At 36.3% G+C, this 23,529-nt stretch overlaps 1 protein-coding gene across 8 annotated transcripts in view; it reads right to left on the bottom strand.

Annotated features, from left to right (window-relative positions):
• Nucleotides 1-23,529, bottom strand: part of Ercc8 (ERCC excision repair 8, CSA ubiquitin ligase complex subunit) — a 51,770-nt gene that overhangs the window by 16,048 nt on the left and 12,193 nt on the right. For 4 of the 8 annotated variants that reach the window (XM_074077438.1, XM_074077442.1, XM_074077443.1 and 1 more), the window contains 5 exons: nt 11,979-12,102; nt 7,727-7,814; nt 6,555-6,623; nt 5,404-5,470; nt 1,397-1,497 (listed from right to left, as the gene is read on the bottom strand). In XM_074077438.1, coding sequence (XP_073933539.1) covers nt 1,397-1,497; nt 5,404-5,470; nt 6,555-6,623; nt 7,727-7,814; nt 11,979-12,102 — 449 coding nt within the window. The remainder of the gene's footprint in view (nt 1-1,396; nt 1,498-5,403; nt 5,471-6,554; nt 6,624-7,726; nt 7,815-11,978; nt 12,103-23,529) is intronic. The other 4 variants (XM_074077439.1, XM_074077440.1, XM_074077445.1 and 1 more) reach the window with 4 other exon arrangements.

Below are 23,529 nucleotides of genomic sequence, written 5' to 3'. Positions count from 1 at the left end.
CAATTTTTTTCAGCAAGCAAGTTTGTGCAAGCAAACTCAATTAAATGCATAGCTTAACACTAAAACTAAACACCATTAATCTCTCTCATGTATTTCTATTTCTAATCTAAAAGTCATTCCATGGACTGTTAAGAATCAATGATAAGCCAGGTGTGGTGCCACACACCTGTAAACCCAGCACTCGGAGACAGAGGCAGGAGGATCACGAATTTGAGGCCAGCCTGGCCTACACAGTAAAATACTTTCTCAAAAAACCAAAGAATGAGGATGTGGCTCAGTGGTAGAGTACTTGCCTAGCATGTAAAAGATCCTGGGATCAATTCTTAGCACCACAAAAAACCCCAACCCTTCATATATATATATGACATACATATGTACATATGTATATACATTATATACATAAATAAGACTAATGTTTTCCATAAAAAGTTTAACAGAGAAAGAATAACTGTTGTGCTCTCAATAAAAATTTATTATCACTTTCAAAATGAATACACTTGAAAAAGCTTAATTCCTAATAGTCTAACTAATTTTTAAAGCATTAACAAAGCAATCATTTTCATTTAGTTCAACCAAATATATTTCTAGTTCAGAATGAATTCTGAGTGAATATTTCCACACAGGAATTAAATTGTCACAAAAATGCAATTGAAGCACATTGTCACAGGGACTACAGCTGACTCAGTCTACAGAACATGCAGTCTTTATGCTGATATAGCACAAAATGTTACTGTCTCTATAATTTACTGTGGCGTCCTATGTGGCACTGAATTTGTATAGTTGGCCTCACCAGAGAAAAAAATTGTAAAGTAAGCTAATCCCAAAGAGCTTCTAGATTTCAAAATTGGAGGCAAAAGAAACTGCCATAATGGCTTGTATCTAGGAGAAAGACAATCATAAGTTTAATTTAGAAAGTGAGTCATGATTAATACCTTTTAAAAGTCACTAAGTTTGTAATTTGTCAATATACATTTATTATTTGGCTTCAATTTAAAAGGCTCAATATAAAAAAAAATCACTATCAGGCTCATGCGTGTAATTCCAGCTACTTGTGAGGCAAAGATCAGGAGAATTGTGGTTTGAGGCTAGCCTGACAATAAGTCAGCAAGAACCCATACCAATCAATAATCTGGGTGTGGTGGCACACATGTGGTCCCAGCCTCATGGGAGGCCATAGGAAGGAAGATTGCAGTCTGAGGCCAACCCCAGGCAAAAAACATAAGACCTTACTTGAAAAAATAATTAAAGCAAAGAAAGAGCTAGGATATGGTTCAAATAGTATAGCAACTATCTAGCAAGTGTGAGGCCATAAGTTCAAAACCCTATACCACCAAAATAATAAAACAAAACTAACACCCACTATCATTGTCATATTTCTCTTAATAGTCTTCATTACCTGATTCAACAGCTTGTGACTTTTTCCCATTATGCTGATCAAGAGTAATCAAGCATCCTGATGCTCTTCTCACATCCCATAATTTCACTCTACTGTCAGCACTGGGAAGAAATAAATGTTACATTAACATATGTAGCTAGGATAGCAACTGTAGCCCTTATCCACCATTCCAGCATTATGGCACACAGAGGTTTCATTATATTAGCACAAATGTATTGGTCAACTGTATAGTTGTACTTACGCCTATTCAGCAAATATCTAACACTCAACAGCAGCATAAGGATGTGAAAAAAGAGCAAAGACAGGTAACCTTTCTTTTCCAGATCACAAGGACAAAATTCTGCTGCTTTTTGTGTTACTGTTTTAATCACATGAGCTTCTTTCCCCCAAGGTCTTACATCATCTTTTCTACTGTTCTGCTACTCAAATGGTGCCTAGATCATCAGGTAGTCCACACACTTCACTTTAAGAATAGATCTGGCGTGAATTTAGTGTTTTGTTTTTTTTATATAAAAAATTGAGACTAAGGTGCATAACGAGGACAATTTATTTTCACTTGGTTTCTTGTATTCAAATCAATCTTTGCGGCAGCGGCCGTGCATCTTCCAGGTGTCCTTCCCGGCTAGGCAGGGCCACACTTGGTCTCCCGACCTGCACCACAAGGCAAATGGCAACCACGTCTTCAGCTTGACTAACAGCACTTGCTCCCGGAACAGCACTGGGGTACTTGGCTTGATCTGTATTTTGTATCCCTTGCAATAGACTTTAATATTTGGTGTGTTGCTTAATAAAAACGACTTTTAAAAAATTCCCATTTTTCAGGGACCTAACACGAAATAGCTGGACTCATTTTTTGTAAGGTTCCAAGAAAATGCTCATTTCCCTCCCACTCCAGACTTCAGTTAGAAATGTATCTTCTAATTTTGTAGCCCTCAGCAGACAGCGTCTCAGTATCAGGTACTTAGAGAATAAGGTGTTCTACTTAAATACTGAAATAAAATATAACAAGACCTATGGAAAAATTTTCTGAATTATACTAAACACCTCAAAATAATAAAGGATACCCAGTGTTTAACCTTTCCTGATGATCTGGAGTCAGCATTATGAAGAGCCATTAGCTTGAATTTTATTTGCATTGAGGTATCTCTGTGTCCTTTAGTATCACTAGTCTCTTCTGCTTGATGGAGTGTTTTTCCCTAAAAAATCCTCTCACCTCAAGCCTGTTTATAGGCCTACTAGCTTATAGGCTTATCTGCTTCTGTTAGGGAGAGCATTTTAAGAATTACATGTTAAATATCAGTTAATAGGACTTTTCTGGGGGTGGGGGAAGGCGCCTAAACAATGTATATACATGTGAGTAAATGTAAAAATGATTATAAAAAAAAAATGACTCCTCTAAAGGTCCGAAAAGTGAAGGTTTAACTTTTGAAGGACCTATGTTAAGATTGTGATTGTAAGTTTTTTACTTGAATTTCATTTCAAAGATATGGATGACATCACCAGCACCCTCCCCCCTTCTAAGGATTGAACCAAGGGCCTCTAGGAGGCTAGGCAAGTGCTATATCCCCATCCCCAGCCCTGGAATATTTATTTGTATTTTCAATTGTATGCTTACTATAACTTTCTAGAGCAAAGGAACTTTTAATTCAAGAGATTTCCAAATACTTCATAAGATTGCTAATAAACTCAATGGTGTGAGTAAAGTTTGGCTTAGGAATCTAACCTAATGTGTAATAAGGAAGTGTGCTTTAGAAGAACATTTAAATATTTGAGGATGACATCTTAGGAGTTGCTTGTTTTGTCTACTGTTTATGGTTTTAGTTATTTGAAGGTAAATCCAGAGTATAGAGGCTAGACTCAATCACCGTTTCTCTAAAAGTCACATTGATCACTTGTGAACAAATGGAGTTGCATTTAATTGTTTCCCCTATCAGTTTTTATGGGCATCACTTGTAATGTTCTGAACTAAAAAATGTGATTTATGTGTAAGCACTGGTGTAAAAATTGGTTTGAATAAGAATACAGTTAGCTTAAATAAGAAAAAAGCCAATCTTTGCCAGATACTTGGGAACCACATTTAGTATCTCCTAGAAATTGTTATTATTTTCATCTTCTTTCATGTCAGTGAAAGAAGAAAGGCAAATCTGTGATCATGCATCAATTTCAAGGCTATTCCTAAAGAAGAATGCCCAGCAAACCCCTATGCCCCAAATCAGTTCAACTCATGCTATGATTCCACAAAGACCTTAACAATATTCTATCTCATTGATTGATCTTTGCCATTTTAATGGGAGGGCATTATAGTTTACAAGCCCTTTTCTCATTGTATACATATGTACACCATATATGTACAGACACATATACATGGCTTAGTCATTTCTATGATCTTGATTATTTTTTCAGATCATCATCAAAACTAGGTAACTGGGATAGTAAAAACCTAGTATTTTCCATTCTAAAGTTACTTTTCTTTCCTTCTGGATGAGTGAAATGTCTGCAATGGGTGAGTATGAGGATTTAAGTCTCTTCTGAAACAGATCAGACTTGGGCATATCCAACTCTATTGATTACTAGGTCCATTCTGGTGCCGATTCATATTCCCAGGGAACCCTGAGAACTGAAAGCCTCTCAAGAGCATGGGCCTATAATAACCAGCATTTATCTCCTCACCTTCACCCTTCCTTAGTCAGGCTTTTGACAGCTATAGTCTATCCCCTGGTAATTCAGAAATCATAAATTTCAACAGCAAATTCTGAAAAGTATTAATAGAAGCTTCTTTGGGGCTTAAACTGTGACAGAGAAGTAGGGCAGGCATTTAAAAAAAAAAAATCCAGACACTCATTGTTATCAAACATGAATAGCTTTTGTAAGAACTCTACAAAAAGCTCTATTAAAATTTTTATATTAAAATATCAAAATCTTTTATTGTTTTAATTGCTGAATTTTCTTACTTTGACACATACATACTTCTTACCTCATTAGGTCCTTGAAACGCCCCCTACAAACCTTTTTGTGATGTTATTTTTTTCCTTATACCCAGGACTTAAACAACTTCCATATGCTGAGTTACTTTCTTCTGAACATTGAGAACTATTAGGTCTGAGTCATTTGATGTTTTGATTTCTGTGGCTTTAATAAAGTATGGTCTACACCTTCAACTGAGCACAACTGCCCACAAATCCTAAGCACTCCTAATCAGCTCCCTCTCCTATTCAGGTCTTCACCATCTTCCCTACTCCCATATTTTCAACAGATGACATCAAGTCCTTCTCCGCTCACATCATCGACGATCGAGGGCATTAGGTTGGCATTGCTCAAGCTTCTCAGTCAAAGCTTTACCTATTTCTCTCCACTAGTACTTTCTCCCCAGCACACAAGTATGCAATACCATTCCCTCCAACAAACAACCCACACACCTGCACTTCTGAATCTCTGAGTCAAGTGCGTCTGCTTTCTTTGCTACATTATGCTTACTAAAGATGTACCTCTATTAAAGCATTTTTCAGGATGTCCTGTAAGGACTGATTTTTCCCTCATTAGGCTGTCAGCTTCCTGAAGCTTGGCGCATGATATGGAGTCATTAAATATTAGTACACTGAACCAATGCATAGACTGATGTTTTGTATCAGAGTCAAAATAATTCTGGGTTAAAACAGGAGCAGAAATGTCATTCTTCTTCATTCAATACAGTGCTAGATACTTTCATGTGCAAAAATGATATGGCATAGGTGAGATAGTGTCACACTAGTGCTAGGGATTTGCATCTACTGCATAAATTTTCATGTTTTCTTTTTGTTCTAGAAGGTGAATACCTTCAAGATGGATAGGTAGGATTACAATGCAAAGGAAGATTTATTTTGGTGATATGAATTAAAATATCTAACTCAACATTTCATGTCTCAGGGGCTAATGATTAGATAGGCTAAAACATGTTTCCCAAATAAATGCAGTCTTTTCAAATACTTATTACTGATGCTACACCAAAAACAGAGGAAACAACACTTTACCTTGCAGTTGCCAAGATATAGTCATGACGTGGTGACCAGGAAACTGCCAATATTTCTTGTCTGTGACCTGAAAAATACAATTGTATGAAAAGTCCTAGAAAATATTTGATAAGTCAAAAGACAAAGTGCCAATAATTTTGCATAATGAGTGAATAGAAATAATCATGTTTTTGAATTTGTAATAGTCTATGTTTTAGTGCTAACGTGAGGTGTGTTGAGGCATTTTTAACACAAGGTATTTTAATATTAAAGGATTGGTTTTGCTTTGAAAAGATCAGAGCAAGTGAGTCTTTAAAAAAAAATACAGTTGCTAGAGTATGCCATTCAATCCATAATTACTTGTCTCTACGATAAAAACCCACTGCAATAAAACACAGACATTTTTAAAGGAATAAAAAAGCTTCCAATTTCTTGGAAATTGGTTATAACAGAAAAATGAAAAAGAGCATTTGTATAATTTTTTTTTTAGAAAGCACAGGTGATAAGTTCACAGGATAGGTGATTTCAATGTTTAATTCAGTTTTAAGTAAAACTGAATGATTCAGAACTATTCAAATCAGACATTTTCATTTGCCTAGCTTATTGGTAATAGAAAGATGCTATCCATCTCACCAGGTTTTCTTGGTATATCTGTTATGTATTTCTCATGAGATGAATAAAAATGTGTATTTCTAAATTATAGTCCATCATTTCACTGTTTAGAATTAGACAATCAAATACTCATAAAAAAGTAAAAATAACTTAAATAAATATAATTTGACCAAACACTGCATTATTTGAACATTTCTAAAATATCTGTAATGAAACATATACATAAATGTATTAAGAACAATGTCTACTCATTAAAGCAATATTTAACAAGGCTTATGAGGCAAATGTACTGATGTAAGTTTTATTAGTATTTTTTTCTAATGTAGAAATAACATGAGGTTTTGAGTTAGACCTGAGCTTCCTCTATGGCCACTGTTCATATAAATGTCCCCTCAATGGTTCGGTTTGTAGGAATAATGCACAGAAGGATCTTTATTTTGATGTTGACTTTTAACAACTAACACAAAATACAGCAGTCACTTACAAAAAATACACTGTTAGTAATTTTTTTTTATTGAATGGTTTACTCAAAGTAGTAGCTGTTTCAAAGTAAAAAATACCCTGTAAAATGTGAGAGCAGGATCCAGACTTTAAGTCACAAAGTTGTACTTTGGGTCCTTTAGTGCCGACTGTAAAAACAAAAAATGGTTTGACATAATTTTATTTTAAATCATCATCAAAAGGAAACAATACACTACCACTAAGAATCGTGGCATTTTCACTGTACCTATGCAGAAATATAAATTATGGATTCCAAAATATATTTCAAGTCATCTTTAACAATAAGAAAAATGACTGACTCTCTTTATACTTTACTAGTAAGAGAACTCTATTATTGCACTATTTTAAAATAATTATAGATTTACACAAAACTGCAAAGCTAGTACAGAGGCCTATGTACCCTTCACATGAGTTACCCCGTCATCATGTTAGGTAACTAAAGTATAATATCAAAACTAGGAAATTTACATCAGAAATATATGTGTATATCGTTCTATGCCATTTTATCACATCAAATCATTTTAACAGCCTTGTTTTTTGAAGTTAATGATATACTTCCAATTGCTAGTGGTAGATTCTGACAATTGAAAACATTTTTTCTTCCTCACAAATGAAAATTTTTGTTGCAGGATTCATACAGATGACTGTTTCATTTCAAATACAGTCTTTAAGAGAAAAAAATAATTTCCTTGTTTTAGTGTGTTGAATTGGAAAAGTTGCCAAATTTTGTTAATGTGAAATCTTTAAAACTTTGGTGGTTTAAAAATAACTCCTTAGAGAACAGAAGTAAAGAAACAAAAATGAAAAGAGGCTGGGTGCCAGTGGCTCACACCTATAATCATAGGCTTGGGAAGCTGAGATTGGGAGGACAAGGTTTGAGGTCAGTCAGGGCAAATAGTTTGTTCCAAAATAACTGGAACAAAATGGAATGGAGGTGTGGCTCAAGCATTAGAGCACTTGCTTTGTAAAAGCAAATCCCTGAGTTCAAACCCCAGTTCCACTGAAAAAGAAAAAAAAGAAAGAAAGAAAGATGCTGTCTTAATCTTTGAAATCCTAGTGCCTATTATAATGTGTTGAACTGAATATAAATGGTAACGTATACCTTATTAAAATATAAAAGAACTGTGTTAAAATGTCTTTATGAAAGCTAACTAGATTTTTTAAAAAAAGAAAAAAATTTGAAAAAAGGCATGAAAGCATTCTATATATTAAAAAACAAAAGAACACGTACACGAACCTGCTACCAAACAGTGCTTGGTGGAGACTGGAGACATATGATGGCTATAAACTGTTTCTTCAAAAGTAAATACATCTGCAGTCTGATAATCAAAAAGACATTTAAAAAGTGTAAGTTCTCATATGATCCAGCAATACCACTGGCCTTTCCTTATCTTTGCTCTGATAGTATTCAAATGTAAAATTCTAACAATCATCATTAAACTTAATGAACAGAGCTGGTAGTGCATGCCTCTAATTCTAGCAGTCTGGAGGAAGCAGAAGTAGGAAGATCATAAGTTTGAGGTCTGCCTAGGCTATCTAGTGAGTTAAAAAAAGAGCCCTTAAAACAAACAAACAAACAAACAAACAACAAAAACCAATAATAACCCACCCCCCAAAGCTGGGTTGTTTTCATTTTTTGGTTATAGTGAGTAGTACTGCTAGGGCTGGATACAGTGGCTCACACTTGTAATCCCAGCTATGTGGGAGGCACAGGCAAGAGGATCTCTGTCCAAGGCTGGCCCTGGGCAAAAAGCATAAGACCCTATGTAAAAAAAATAACAAGCAAAAGTGGGCTGGGAGTATGGCTCAAGTGGTGGAGCACCTGCCTAGCAAGCACTAGGCCCTGAGTTCAAACCCCAGTACTGCCAAAAAAAATTATAAATGAACAGTGTGTTATGAACACTCTTGTACAATTTTTTCCTTTGAGACAGGGTATCGTGATGTAGTGAGACTGAACTCATGATCCTCCTGCATCTTATGCATGGTTATTGGGGCACCAATGTATAGCATTCATGTAGTCAAAAGCGTAACCGCCAAATCACAGCTATGTACATAGTTAGTACCACAGTTAATACCAAGTATCTGTCCCAGTTTATAATCCAGTCTGCAATACAGGCAGTTGTTATTACCATGTGTCTTTGATTTTAGCCACTCTGGAGGGCACACCAAAAAACCTCACTGGGAATTGACATTTCCAGGTGCTCAGTTAAGTTGAGGAATTTTCCTTGAGGAATGTCACTGAACATCCTCTTTACTAAAGTGCCTGTATAAGTGTGTGGTATGGTTTTCCTATAGGTTATCAGTCTTTCCATTTTTGTTGATTAATCTGTATATATACTTTTTCAGACATAGGGATATAAAGGGTGTCATATCTCACTTCATGGTTTAATCTTTTCACTGTTTTAATGATGTTTTTGATGAATAGAAGTGCTTAATTTTAATATACTTACATTCCTCAATCCACCTTTTTTTTTTTTGGTTAGTACTTCTTGTGTCTGCCCATCTTGAACCATGAGGACACTTTGTTCCATGAACTTTATCTTTCACTTTAGACCTACAACCCATTTGAAATTGACTTTTGTGTCTGGTATTCAATACTAGTTTTTTTTTTTTTTTAATGGACACCTAGTTGATCAAACACCATTAATGAAAAAGGCCATCCTTTCCCTAATGCACTACAATGATGCTATTGTCACAGATCAAATGATTGTACACATATGGGTATGCTTCTCTCTCCTGGCCCTCTGTCCTGTTTTTTGTTTACTTATTTTTCATTTGCACCAGTATCACATTGCCTTAACTAGTGTGGGTTAACAGTAAGTCTTGGTGTTTCACAGTGAACTCTTTCTACTTCATTCTTTAAGAGTGCCTTGTCAGCCAGGTGCTGATGGCTCACGCCTGTAATCCTAGCTGTTCAGGAGGCAGAGAATCATGGTTTGAAGTCAGCCCAGGCAAATAGTTTGTGAGACCCTATCTCGAAAAAAGCCCATCACAAAAAAGGGCTGGCTGGTGGAGTGACTCAAGATGTAGGCTCTGAGTTCAAATCCCATTAATCGCAAAAAAAAGTGCCTTTTTCCTTTGCTTTTCCATATGGTTATTAGAAACAGCTAGTCAATTCCCACAGAAAGATCCTAAGACTCTGCTTGGAAATGCACTGACTCAATGGATCACTTTGGATAGAATTATATTTATGGTCACTGAACTCTCGGATTCTGCCTCTCAGTATCTTGCCCTACATCAAGAAATGGTAAATGGCAAGGAGGAAAACGTATGGAAAGGCGAATTGACTTCTGTGAGCTTTCCTGCTCTCTAGGGTTTGGTCTCCCCGTTCTAGATTTCTTAGTAGCTTTCCAAATCCTTTAAACAGATGTTTATGTTTCACCTAGCTTTTCTAGTTTTTCCCAATGGATATGTTGGTTTGGTTACAAGATTACCCATTGTAGCCAGAAATGGAAGTTCATGACATTCATTTAATCCTTAAAACATATTCTTATTTTTAATGATTTATATTTAAGATAAATACCTTATTATAAAAATAAGATAAATGATCAACAATGGAGTATTTTTAATCTAACAAGGTCAAAAAGAAAGCACCTGTTCAGTTTATTAGAAGTATACTCAATCTGCACTTGTTTACATAGTATTGGTATTCAGAATAGAACCATACCTATACTTCACGATTTTATTAACATGTGGTTGGTTACTTAGGTCATTAGTTATTCTTAAAGTATTTATTCAGCAGTTTTACATAACATTGGATTTAGTGGTATATAAAACACAGCCCTATCTTTGGGGAAGTAACGATCTAGAAAAACAGTTAAGATAAATAGGCATGAAAATGATATAATACAAAATGTGCTGAAATGAGAATATAGAAAACAGTTTTATAAAGTTAAAATAAAAAGGTGAGCTGGGCACAGCAACTCATGTCTATAATCCGATTTATACAGGAAGTGGACATCAGGAAGATTGTGATTCAAAACTAGCTTAGGCCAAAGTTAACAAGACCCCCATCTCAACCAATAAAACCTGGGTGTGGTGACACGTATCTGTCATCTCAGCTATGTGGGAAACTTACATAGGCAGTTTGTGGTCCAGGCTGGTCTAGGCATAAAAATAAGGCCCTATTTGAAAAACACTCCAAACTAAAAGGACTAGGGGCATAGCTCAAGTGGTACAGCGCCTGCCTACCAAGCACAAAGCCCTGACTTTAAACTCCATCACCGCCAAAAAAAAAAAAAAAAAAAAAATCCCAAAAAAGTGATTAAAATGGACTCCAAAACCTCACTCGTTATATGATAGAACTGGAGGGACCTTAGCAACATTTAGACTGATACCTTAATTTTACAAATAAAGAGACCTTTGCTAAATGACTTTACCTAAAGTAATATATCTAATAAGTAGCAGTATAGGACTAGAACTCTAATATCTTAATTCTTGTTTCAATGTAATTGCAAAAACAGATGTGACCTCAAGAGAAGGGAAAAGTTGGATAGAGAAAGGGTCTAGAGGTAGGGAATATAAAATGACTGAGATATGCTCCACAGGCAAAGGACCTAATTTAGTTGCAGCAAATTTTTTGTGTTGAAGAGGTAGAAGCTACCATTGAGGGAACAAGGTGGAATGTCACAGAGATTTTAGAATGCTAGGATGAGTTTAGACAATGGGAATCAGAAAAGGATTTAGGTAGAGATATGATGAGACAGCGTATGGGGTAGAACTTACTGTGGAATAGGTGGGAAGGAAAGTAAAGCAAGGAAACCAGTTAAGAGTTTCTAGAGCTGTAGATGTGCAGTTATGGTAAGGGAAGGAGACAAGAGGAGTATAAGTTTGAAGGGAGACTTGCCAAGGTTTTATAACAACATGTTTAGAGATGTCGTGCTCAGTTTGGAACAGGTTAAGGATGAAGGGATGGTCCTACATTTACATATAGAAGTTTTGAAGACAGATGGAGACACATCTCAGGGAAAATATTAGCACTAGAAATTTAAATATGACCAATTATCATAGAAATTACCCACCATATATCTTTATTGACTTATAGTTTTCTTTTCCTTTAAGTTTATAGATCAACAGGGGATAAAACCAAGTTTCTTTCTTAGTTCACTAGACCACAGTGGTTTTCAAATAATAAAGATAATAATAGCTAACAGGTTTTGAGCATTTACTGTGTGAGGCACTATGCCAGGAATTTTATATGAAAGGGCTCACTTAACCTTCACAATCATTCTATAACATGCCATCCAGACCCCCACTTACTAATGAGAAAATTGAAACACAGAGGCTTGGGCATTTGCCCAATGTCATACAGTAAGTTGGCAGCAGACCTAGGAGATGAGTTAAACTCAACTAGTCTAGTTCTCTTTAATTCTGATTTCACATCTAACATGTAGGACACCTTAGCAAATAATCACACTAAAATGACTTAGGATTAAACTCTCCTTCACCTTACAGAGAAATTTGGAAAATGTTAATGTACTTACTTGTAATGTATTTGTATCCCACACTTTCAGAGTTTTATCAAATGAGCTGGATGTGAACATGCCAGTGTCGTGAGGATACCACTGAACAGTCTCCACACTGTATTTGTGAACATCAGGATGGTTTCTACAAAACATCAATCAAAATGTGGAGATAAATGATGAGTTTCAAAACTGACATTGTATTAAGAACAAACAGCAGTTTCATGCAGGATACTATGAACTGCTACACTTACATCATATCATATGTTTATGTTCTGTCTGTTTAGGAGAAAAGTGAGAGAGAATGTACACACATCTGGATTCAGGTTTCCATAGTGTGATGTGAAGACCTACTTAAGGCCCATAATGTGGGAGACTTCCACTGCTGTATTATATGTACATAGTCTGCAGGGATTGGCCAGCTACACTGGTTATCTTCCATCTTGGAGGCAGCAGAGCTCTGCCCTTACTGGAAAAAAGACCTCTTTGGGTTTTGGATTTGCTTTCCTCAAGCATCATTCTATTAGCACTACAATTATTAGAACTATTGACTATCTCACACACCTCCACCACATTCCACACAATATAGCTTCATATCAAGAAAGTTACTCTAAAAAGAATGCAGTTGGTGGATGCCAAAAGCATTCATTACTCTTATGTTACCCATCACCCATAAAAGCATTATCAGTTGAAGACTCATTATGATGTCATGTTGTCCTGTCCCCAAAGATGCAGTTTATTCTCTGAGCTAATGATCAACACAGTATATGTGTCACCCTATTGACTCTTAACTCAAACAGTCTGTTAAGAGATACTTATGAGACAATGAGGGAAATCTAAATGCTGACTGGACATTTAATACCAGAAATAACTGTACACGTGAGACAGTGGTACTGTGATTATGCTTACAAAAATCTTTATGTGTTAGAGATACAAACAAATAATTACAGATGATATAATGTACTCTGGGGTTTATTCTAAAATAATCCTGAGGGTGGATGAATGTGGGGTAGAGATGAAACAAGGCTGCTTATGACTGATAGTTGCTGAAGCTAGGTAATGCATACAGTTCACTATACTATAGGCTACTTTTGTATATGTTAGAAATTTCCTGTAATAAATCAAACAAAATTAATAGAAAAGCATTGTAATGCTAAGAGATAGGACTATCACAGCCTCTGATTTCTAAGGGGGAAGACCTGAGTCCCAATATTGGATAAAGTATCCTGAAGATTTGTGTGCTAACTGAAAGAACGAGAACATGAAGCACAGTCTTAAATGCCAGCTCTGGCCTTGAGATAGCTGCAAAAATACAAGGACTGTAGTGCCTATCCACATTTCCTTTCTTTCTCTGTCATATGTATATATATATATATATATATATACATATATATATATATATATATACTTACATAATATTTTAACTAATGTTCCCTTTTTCTGTTACCTGAATTATTTTATATACATTAACTATACAATTGAGTCTACAGATTGCATAATACTGATAAAGAACCATGTAAGAATAGAAGAAATATGAATATTATCTTGAGCTGAAGCTGGATATGGTAACTACATAGACTCAGGATTAACACCCTTTATGGGATGTTAAATGATGTTTATGAGGATGATTAATTCTTTTCTTGTATGGTGAATACTTGATTAGGTTAGGCTGGAAATCTTCTTTAAAAAAAGTAAGTATGGGAAGAAAGGTGTATATGGATGTTAGACAGTCAAATAAGTGGATGGTAGTAGTCATGTACCCTTTTCCTTGCTTTCTAAGCATTCAAACTCCCTCTATTTGTAGTGAACTTCTTGTTTTGTTGAAAAGCAAGGCCCTGCCCATTGCTACAGAAAGCAAAACTCCAGACCTTGTTTCCTCCTTGGCATCACGGGCAAGGATGTGTTCCAGGCTTTATTAAGTCTACTGATATTCTGAATCTCCAGGTAGCAAAGCAAACCCCAGTGAGCATTGGCCACTATTCATAGCTGTGGAGTTCAGTCTGTATTGGTGACATGTAGTAAAAGCCAAACAAAATTGTTCTTGTGTTACCTTGACTGTACCTCTTGCTTTCTGCTCATTTTCTACATTTGATTCTCTCATCTTACTGCTAATTTACCAAATATCTTTCCAATATATTTCTGATTAAAAGAGCAGAATCAAACTCAATATGCTCCTAAGCTCATTTATATTTGCAATTTAAATTTTAAAATAGGACTAAGTATTGTATCATTCTCCTACTATGTATGATCTGTTATTCTCATGCACATTTAATAAAAATTTTGGTAGAAAAAAGGAATCCTTTTAATGCTCATGAACAAATAAATAAGAACACCAAAAACAAATATCAGAAAATGGTCTAAGCCATGATAACTTAGTAAGTCTCATTGAAATTATGTTTAAAATTGGATTGTAAACTCTTCTGATATAAAAACCCTACTTTAACTCACTTTGAAAAGATGCCTGGTCCAAATAATGTATGCACATGTGAACAAATGAATAAAAAAATTTTTAAAATAAAGAAAGAAGGACAAGATATCAGGGCTTCCTTCTCCCTTTAAAATATGACACAGATGATTTAAAGAGCTACAGATAACTTGTAAAAGCAGTGATTTGAGTGGCTGTTTATGCCAAACTTGAGGATTTTAGGGTGATAAAGGAATTATGATGATCAAGTAATAATGAAGTTCAAGTCACATATCTCCTTAAGATACAAAAGCTGTGTCTTTATAATCTGAAGAACAAGCAAGTTGTGATGCAAATCAAGGAATAGAAAGGAGATTGAGAATTGAGTGTGTGGATATAGAATTTTTGATAGTTTCTCAAAGTAGTGAGCCCTCTGTTAACTGACACCTGATATAGTCAACTTGTAAAGAGTAGAGGTGTATTTTCTCAGTTTTTGGAATAGCAGTCCATGCAGGTTGGACTCATTGCTTTTGGACCTGTGTTAGGGTAGCATATAATGTTGGGATCATGTAATGGAAGAAGCCTGTTTATGTCATGTCTGGGAATGAAAGAGAAAGAGGAAGAGGAAGAGACCAGGGTCTCATAATCTTCTTTGAGGTCATACTTCCACTGAACTAAAACATCCCACTAGCCCTTCCTAAAAGTTTCTACCACCTTCTAATAGCACCATGCTAGAGACCAAGCCTTTACCCTGTAAAATTTTGGAGGACATTAAGGATCCAAATAATTGAAAGGGGTTATGAGTATTATGTGCCAATAAACAAACCACAAAACTGGGTCCATTGATTTTGACATAATTTATTAACTTATTTAATATGTTTCATTTTCTGTTGTCATTTTTTTATCAACCCACACGTTTTGGTACTGTATCTACCTTGCATTTAGAATATTGTAAAACTTTCCATTTATTATTGGATTATAAATGTTGTAGTGTTTGTTAATGCAGATCTTATTGTGTTTCTCAATACTGTGAAGAGAGGGTAATACTTCAAAGTGAAGATTCATGTTATACTTCAATACTGCAACTGCCTTATAACCGCATCTGTTTTCTTCAGGATTGATCTTATGTCTGTATGCTTTCTCTCATTTTTAAAAATATTTTCATGTATCATATACCATTGCTTCTGTATTTTTTAGTCTTCCAAAACTTCAGATTTTTCTCAATTTTTTAATCTCAAAGTATATTTTCTGGTGCTTTAAGTATTTTTTTTATTGTCATGTTCTTCTGTTTTTTGATGGCTATATATACTTGAATCTCTATAATATACTAATTAAAGTATATGGTTTTTTTGTTTTGTAGAAAAAAAGAAAGAAAGAAAGAAAAAAGATGACCATTACATACCCATTTTCAATTCAAAGTCATACTTGTGTGTGTGTGTGTGTGTGTGTGTGTGTGTGTGTGTGTGTTTGGCAGTGCTGGGATTTCAACTCAGGGCCTTGTGCTTGTCAGGCAAGTGCTCTGCCACTTGAGCCATGCATTCAGATCTTTTGCTTCAGGTATTTGATTTTTATTTAAATCTTTGTTCTTTTTTTTTTTTTTTGGTTAGGGTTTCTCTTTTTGCCTGGGCCAGCCTGGGACCATGACCGTCCTCTAAACTTTACCTTCAGAATAGCTGGGATCATAGGTATATACCATCACACCCAGCTATCTGTTGAGATGGGGTCTTGCTAACTTTTTGTCTAAGTTGGTGGAAAACCATAATCCTCCTGATCTCTGCCTGAGTAGCTGGGATAACAGACCTGAGTCGCTAAGCCCAGCCTCAAAGTCATACTTTCAAAGACAGAGTTTGAACCTAAGAATAAAGTCATAGTAAAAGAGCTACACAAGAAGCATTTACTTATGTTACACAACAAAAAAGCAGATTAGAGTCCCTCCTCCTGAAGGCACTTTCTCAATACTATTCCTCTATTGATCCAAAAGTCTACAAAGCAATAAGTTAGATGTAGGTGACAAGAAAGAATTAAATGACTATTACAAAATAACTACCATAAAGTCACAAAACAGTTTTTTAGAAACTTAAAAATAATTCTCCCAAGACTGGTAAGCCAGTGAAGAATATCTAGAAGTCAAGACAAATAGAGGTATGTTTTTACATTAAGCATCTTTCAATAGAGAGATGAGATGGGTGTGTGTGTAAGTATGTTTGGTGAGGCGATTGCCTGCATATTTATTAAATCTAGCTCTTAATCTGCTTTTTCCCTTAATATCAGTTGAAAAACTTACTTTGTTTGTAAGACAGACTCATGAATGAGTCTTATACTCAGTGGTACCAAAAATCATAGTTACATGCTTTGTTAAGTATAGAACAAAATACACAATGAGAAGTCTTTTAAAAAAAATCCTTTTGAACAGAATAGAGGATCCAGATATGAAGCCACACAACTATGAGCAACTTATCTTTGACAAAGGAGCTAAAAATATACGATGGAGAAATAGCAGCCTCTTCAACAAAAACTGCTGGGAAAACTGGTTAGCAGTCTGCAAAAAACTGAAACTAGATCCATGTATATCACCCTATACCAAGATTAACTCAAAATGGATCAAGGATCTTAATATCAGACCCCAAACTCTTAAGTTGATACAAGAAAGAGTAGGAAATACTCTGGAGTTAGTAGGTATAGGTAAGAACTTTCTCAATGAAACCCCAGCAGCACAGCAACTAAGAGATAGCATAGATAAATGGGACCTCATAAAACTAAAAAGCTTCTGTTCATCAAAAGAAATGGTCTCTAAACTGAAGAGAACACCCACAGAGTGGGAGAAAATATTTGCCAATTATACATCAGACAAAGGACTGATAACCAGAATATACAGGGAACTTAAAAAACTAAATTCTCCCAAAACTAATGAACCAATAAAGAAATGGGCAGGTGAACTAAACAGAACTTTCTCAAAAGAAGAAATTCAAATGGCCAGAAAACACATGAAAAAATGCTCACCATCTCTAGCAATAAAGGAAATGCAAATTAAAACCACACTAAGATTCCACCTCACCCCTGTTAGAATAGCCATCATCAGCAACACCACCAACAACAGGTGTTGGCGAGGATGCGGGGGAAAAAGGAACCCTCTTACACTGTTGGTGGGAATGTAGACTAGTACAACCACTCTGGAAAAAAATTTGGAGGCTACTTAAAAAGCTGGACATCGATCTACCATTTGATCCAGCAATACCACTCATGGGGATATACCCAAAAGACTGTTACTCCAGAGGCACCTGCACATCCATGTTTATTGCGGCACTATTCACAATAGCCAAGTTATGGAAATAGCCAAGATGCCCCAGCACTGACGAATGGATTAAGAAAATGTGGTATCTATACACAATGGAATTTTATGCAGCCATGAAGAAGAACGAAATGTTATCATTCGCTGGTAAATGGATGGAATTGGAGAACATCATTCTGAGTGAGGTTAGCCTGGCTCAAAAGACCAAAAATCGTATGTTCTCCCTCATATATGGACATTAGATCAAGGGCAAACACAACAAGGGGATTGGACTATGAGCACATGATAAAAGCGAGAGCACACAAGGGAGGGGTGAGGATAGGTAAGACACCTAAAAAACTAGCTAGCATTTGTTGCCCTTAATGCAGAGAAACTAAAGCAGATACCTTAAAGCAACTGAGGCCAATAGGAAAAGGAGACCAGGAACTAGAGAAAAGGTTAGATTAAAAAGAATCAACCTAGAAGGTAACACCCATGCACAGGAAATCAATGTGAGTCAATGCCCTGTATAGCTATCCTTATCTCAACCAGCAAAACCCCTTGTTCCTTCCTATTATTGCTTATACTCTCTCTACAACAAAATTAGAGATAAGGGCAAAATAGTTTCTGCTGGGTATTGAGGGGGGGAGCGGGAGGGGGTGGAGTGGGTGGTAAGGGAGGGGGTGGGGGCAGGGTGGAGAAATAAACCAAGCCTTGTATGCACATATGAATAATAAAAGAAAAATGAAAAAAAAAGAAAAAAAAATCCTTTTGAAGTCAGGCACAGGTCATTTGCATGGATCTCCATTCAAGGCCAGTCAGGGCAACAAGTTCCACAAGACCTCATCTTAACCAATAGCTGGGTGCAGTGGAAGACACCTGTCATCCCAAGCTAAGTGGAAGGCTGAGATCAGGATAACGGTTCCAAGCTAGCCCAGCAAAAAAACTGGTGAGACCCCAACTCATTGGGAAAAAGTTGGGCACAGTGGCATGCATATGTCATCTCAGTGATGGTGGGAAGCAAAAAATAGGAGGATTGTGGTCCAAGCCAGTCTGGGCAAAAAGCAAGATCCTTTCTTCAAAATAACCAAAGCAAAAAGAGCTGGAGGTATGGTTCAAGTGGTAGAGTGTCTGCCTAGCAAGTGTGCAGCCCTGAATTCAAACCTTAGAACCATCAAAAAAAAAAAATCCTTTTAAAAACTGATACAGAGGTATGGTGCAAGATGGTAAATAAGGAGGATCCAATGTTTTGACTCCATGAATGAAAAGATCAGGTAACAAGTAAGAGACTACATTCTGAAAAGAAAAAGAGAAGAGCACCAGAAATCACAAAGAGGCAGGATAGCAGAAAAACACAAAGAAACAGAGATAACAAAGAAGAATCACAAGGTAAGCTAGATGACCCTGGTGACAGACTGGAAGACTGAGGTGGTGGATAAGCCCACACCTACCACTCCTTAAACCTAGTGTGAAGATTTGGTGAGACAATGACTGTTCCAGCATGGAAAACTAGCCCTGGCAAAGAGACACTCTGTTGCTGCCCTTATCCTGGAAAGCCATAGCAATGCACTGTCTTTGGGAATGAGCTACTCTGGGGTCTTGAACACAAGGAACAATCATAGCTCAGGGAGTCTTGGGACATCCTGCCATAGTGTCTGGTGGGGAGGATGCCACAGGAGGTGGTCATGGAGACAAAGAAAATCTGACATGGTCCCGCAGAGAAGTTTAAGCAGTGCAGAGTGTGGTGGTTGGAGGCCCCACACTCCCAGAAGAGGAGGAGCAAGTCCATCAACTGCAGGTTGTAGCATGGTTGCCTCTGCCCTTGACCCCACAGGGAGGTGAACTGCTAAATGGGGTCTGTAAGTACTGAGACCAGTAGGCAGAGTGCCTAGGTCCCTCAGTTCTCCCTCTGTCAGTGCAGAACTCAGTGTTGTTTGCTCTCCTGACTCTACAATGCATCCAGAGATCACGCGTAGGCTTGAATGCTTGCTGCCCCTGGGGACACAAATTTGGGGGATTTGTGAAGCAAGTGAGAATCTGCCTGGCCAACAGGTAGTAAAGCTCCCTGCAGATAGTAGCAGTTCCCTACAAAAATAAGGGAAGTTTCTACAGTGAAAGCAGCCCAGAAGCAGTCAACCAACCTTTCTATAAGAGACTCTAGCTAGTTTACCTGGATCTGAGCATCAGTGGGGATCAGGCTGAGTAACATGAACATGTAGGAGAATGCTTGGACACTAAACCATACTGCTAATCCAGTGGAGAAAAACAAAACCTCAATGAAGACATGACACTGTTCTGCCTGAATATTGAGAGTATGTCAACTGAAAGACTATAGGTAATCAAAACTTTCAATCAACAAGTTGGCCTGAGATGCAGAAATTCCATTGAAATAAGAAAAAAGAAGGCAAAACATGACTTCCAAAACCCAACAACTCCACAATAACGGTACTAACAATAGAGCAGGTGATAAAATCTCAAAGAATTAAAGAAAAGGATTATAAAAGTTATCAATGAGATTAAAGAGGACAGGAATAAACACCTGAATGAATTCCAAGAAAACTCAAACAAAAACCTGAATGAAATACAGATGAGAATGCAGAACACAAAAGAGGAATTCAAAAAAGATATAGAAATTCTGGGAAAAATGGAAATTATGGAAATGAAATGTTTAATAAGTAAAATAAAAAACTCAGTTGAAAGTCTTTCCAGTAGATTGGATCAAATTCAAGACAGAGTATCAGACCATGAAGATAAGGTAGAGGCAGATGAAGATTAAAAACCAAAAGTATAAATGGAACATGCACAACCTCTGAGCTACCATTAAAAAGCCAAATACTATTACCCTGATACTAAAACTGGACAAAGACATGATAAATATATATACTGACCAATTGTCTTGATGAACATAGACACAAAAATTCTCAAGAAAATGCTTGCAGACTGAATTCAATATCACTCTAAAAAGATTATATTCTACGATCAAATTGGCTTCATTCCAGGGATACGAGGCTGGTTTCAGCATATGTGAATTGATAATCAAAATATAGCACATAAACAGAATCAAGGGCAAAATCACATGATTATCTCAAGTAGATGCAGAAAAGCCTTTAATAAAATTCAATATCCCTTCACGATCAAAGTCCTGAGGAAATAAAGAATAGTAGGAACATACTGCAACCAAGTAAAGGCTATGTATGATAAGACTATTGCCAACCACTGTGCTATATGGAGACAAAGTGAAAACACTTCCTCTGAAATCAGGAACAAGATTTCTACTTGTCTACTCTCTCCTCTTTTATTCAATTTAGTGCTTGAATTGTTAGAGCAGGAAGACAAAAAAAAAGAAATAAAATGGATAGAAACAGGAAATGAAGAAGACAAATTATCTCTATTTGCATATAATATGGTCCTATACTTAAATGACCCTAAAGACTCCACCAGAAAACTCTTACATCTGATAAACACTGTCAGCAAAGTAGTGGGATACAAAATCAACATACAAAAATAAGTATTTTTTCTACATATCAATAACAAACAGGCTGAGAAAGAAACCATGAAAACAATCTCATTCACAATACCCTAAAAAACAGCTAAATACCTAGGAATAAACCTAATAAAGGAGGTGAAAGAGCTCTTCAACAAAAATTATAAACACTGAAGAAATAAACTGAAGACACTGGATGATATAAAGACCTCCTACATGCACAGATCAGCAGAATCAATATTGTAAAACTGGCTATCCTGCCAAAAGCAATTTATATAGTCAATGCAATTCCCACCAAAATCCCATTGTCATTTTCCACAGAAATAGGAAAAGTGCTCCTAAATTCATATACAAACATAAAAGATCCCAAATAGCCAAAGCGATCATAAGCAAAAAGAACAATGCTCAAGGTGTCACAACACCACACTTCAGATTATACTATGGAGCCATAGTAGTAAAAACAGCATTGTACTGGCACAAAAACAGATGTGCAAACCAATGGAATAGAATGGATAATATAGAAATAATCTCATACAGCTACAGCCATCTGATTTTCGACAAAAATGCCACATACATTGGAGAAAAGACAGCTTCTTCAACAAATGGAGTTAAGAAAACTGAATATCCACAAAAAAGAATGAAACTAGATCCTATTTCTCACCTTGTATAAAAAATCAGTTAAAATGGCTCAAAGATCTAAATGTAAGACTTTAAATACTGAAACTACTAGAGTAAGACATATGAAATACCCTTTTTGAATACGACTCCAAATGCTCAGGAAATAAGAGCAAGAATTGACACATGAGACTTCATCAAATTAAAAAGCTCTGCACAGCAAAGGAAAAAAATTCCAGAAGCAAAACACAATCTACAGAATGAAAGAAAATCTTTGCCAGGTATTCATTAGATAAGGGACTGGTATTCAGAATGTATAAAGAGCTCTGAAAATTAAACAGTAAAAGAACAAAACATCCAATTAATAACACGGCAAAATTAATTGAACAGACAGTTCTCAACAGAAGTATGAATGGGCAATAAATACATGAAGAAATGTTCAACATTCTTGGGCATGAAAGAAATGCAAAGCAAAACCACAACTAGGATTCCATCTCAGCACAGTCAGAATGGCAATTACCAAGAAAAAAAAAAAAGAATAAATGCTGGTGAGGATTCAGAGAAAAAGGAATCTTCATACACTCTTGGTGGGAATGTCAACTAGTATAGCCACTATAGAAATCAGTATGGGGGTTCCTTAAATTACAAATAGAGCTACCACAAGATCCTGCTTACCACTCCTGGGCACATATCTGAAGGAATGTAATCAGCATACAATAGAGATACCTGCCCACACCCATGTTTATAGCAGTATTATTTATAATAGCAAAGTTATACAATCAGTCTTCATATCCAGGAATGAACAAATGGATAAAGAGAATGTGGTATATACACACAATGGTGTATTATTCAGCCATAAAGAAGAAAGGAAAATGGATGAAATTGGATATCAACATATTAAGGGAAATAAGGCAGACTGAAAAAGCAACTATCACATGTTTCTCTCCCATATGCAGAATCTAAACTTCAAATGACACTAGTGTAAAATAGGGGACTGTTTGAGGGTGGGAACCAGGACAAGTGAGAAGGGCAATAGGAGAGGGTGAAGGGTAAGTGAATATGATTAAAGTGCTTCAGACACATGTATGAAAACAGAATAATAAAGCTATGAAAATTATTTAAAAAAGGAGAGAGGGAGGTAAGAAAAGTAAAAGGGGGTGAATTAGATCAAAGAACATTATATGCATATGGAACTATCACAATGAAATCCCCTTGTACAATTAATATACACTAATAAGACCTCTACTGCTGTGATCGCAGAGGTCCTTGATCCCAAAAGGCTCAAGAAAGGAATGAACAAGACAGGACATACGAAAGGACTCACTCACTCAGGAAGGGAATGACAAAACACATATCGAGAGGGCCTGAAGGTTGATGATCAACTGGCGAAATTTCCTTTTTCTCAGCCAACTTTATACAAAAGAGGAAGAGACTTAAACATCAAAAACACTCTGGACTAGTTACAACCTTTCTGTGTTTTCCACACTGCATTCCTACTGCCAGTGTCCTTGACTAAGTATAAACTTCTTTATAGTCAAGGAAAACCATTTAGTGTTCCTTCCCACCGTGATAGAGGCATGGTGCACCTGCAGATTCCAATTTTGTTGGAATGCTGCTAAGCCACAGCGACCTTGTCAGACTGTGGCTTTTGGTTCCCAACACTCTACAATGCAAACTACAAACCACTGAAGAGTCAGATTGAGGAATATTACAGAAGATGGAAAGATCTCCCATGCTCATGGATTGGCAGAATCAATATTGTAAAATGGCTATGTTACCAAAAGTAATCTACACGTTCATT

This window comes from Castor canadensis, chromosome 6, assembly GCF_047511655.1.
Source record: "Castor canadensis chromosome 6, mCasCan1.hap1v2, whole genome shotgun sequence".
Classification (NCBI taxonomy): Eukaryota; Metazoa; Chordata; class Mammalia; order Rodentia; family Castoridae; genus Castor; species Castor canadensis.
Note: the sequence above shows the minus strand (reverse complement) of the source record. Positions and strands in the feature narration are given on the sequence as shown.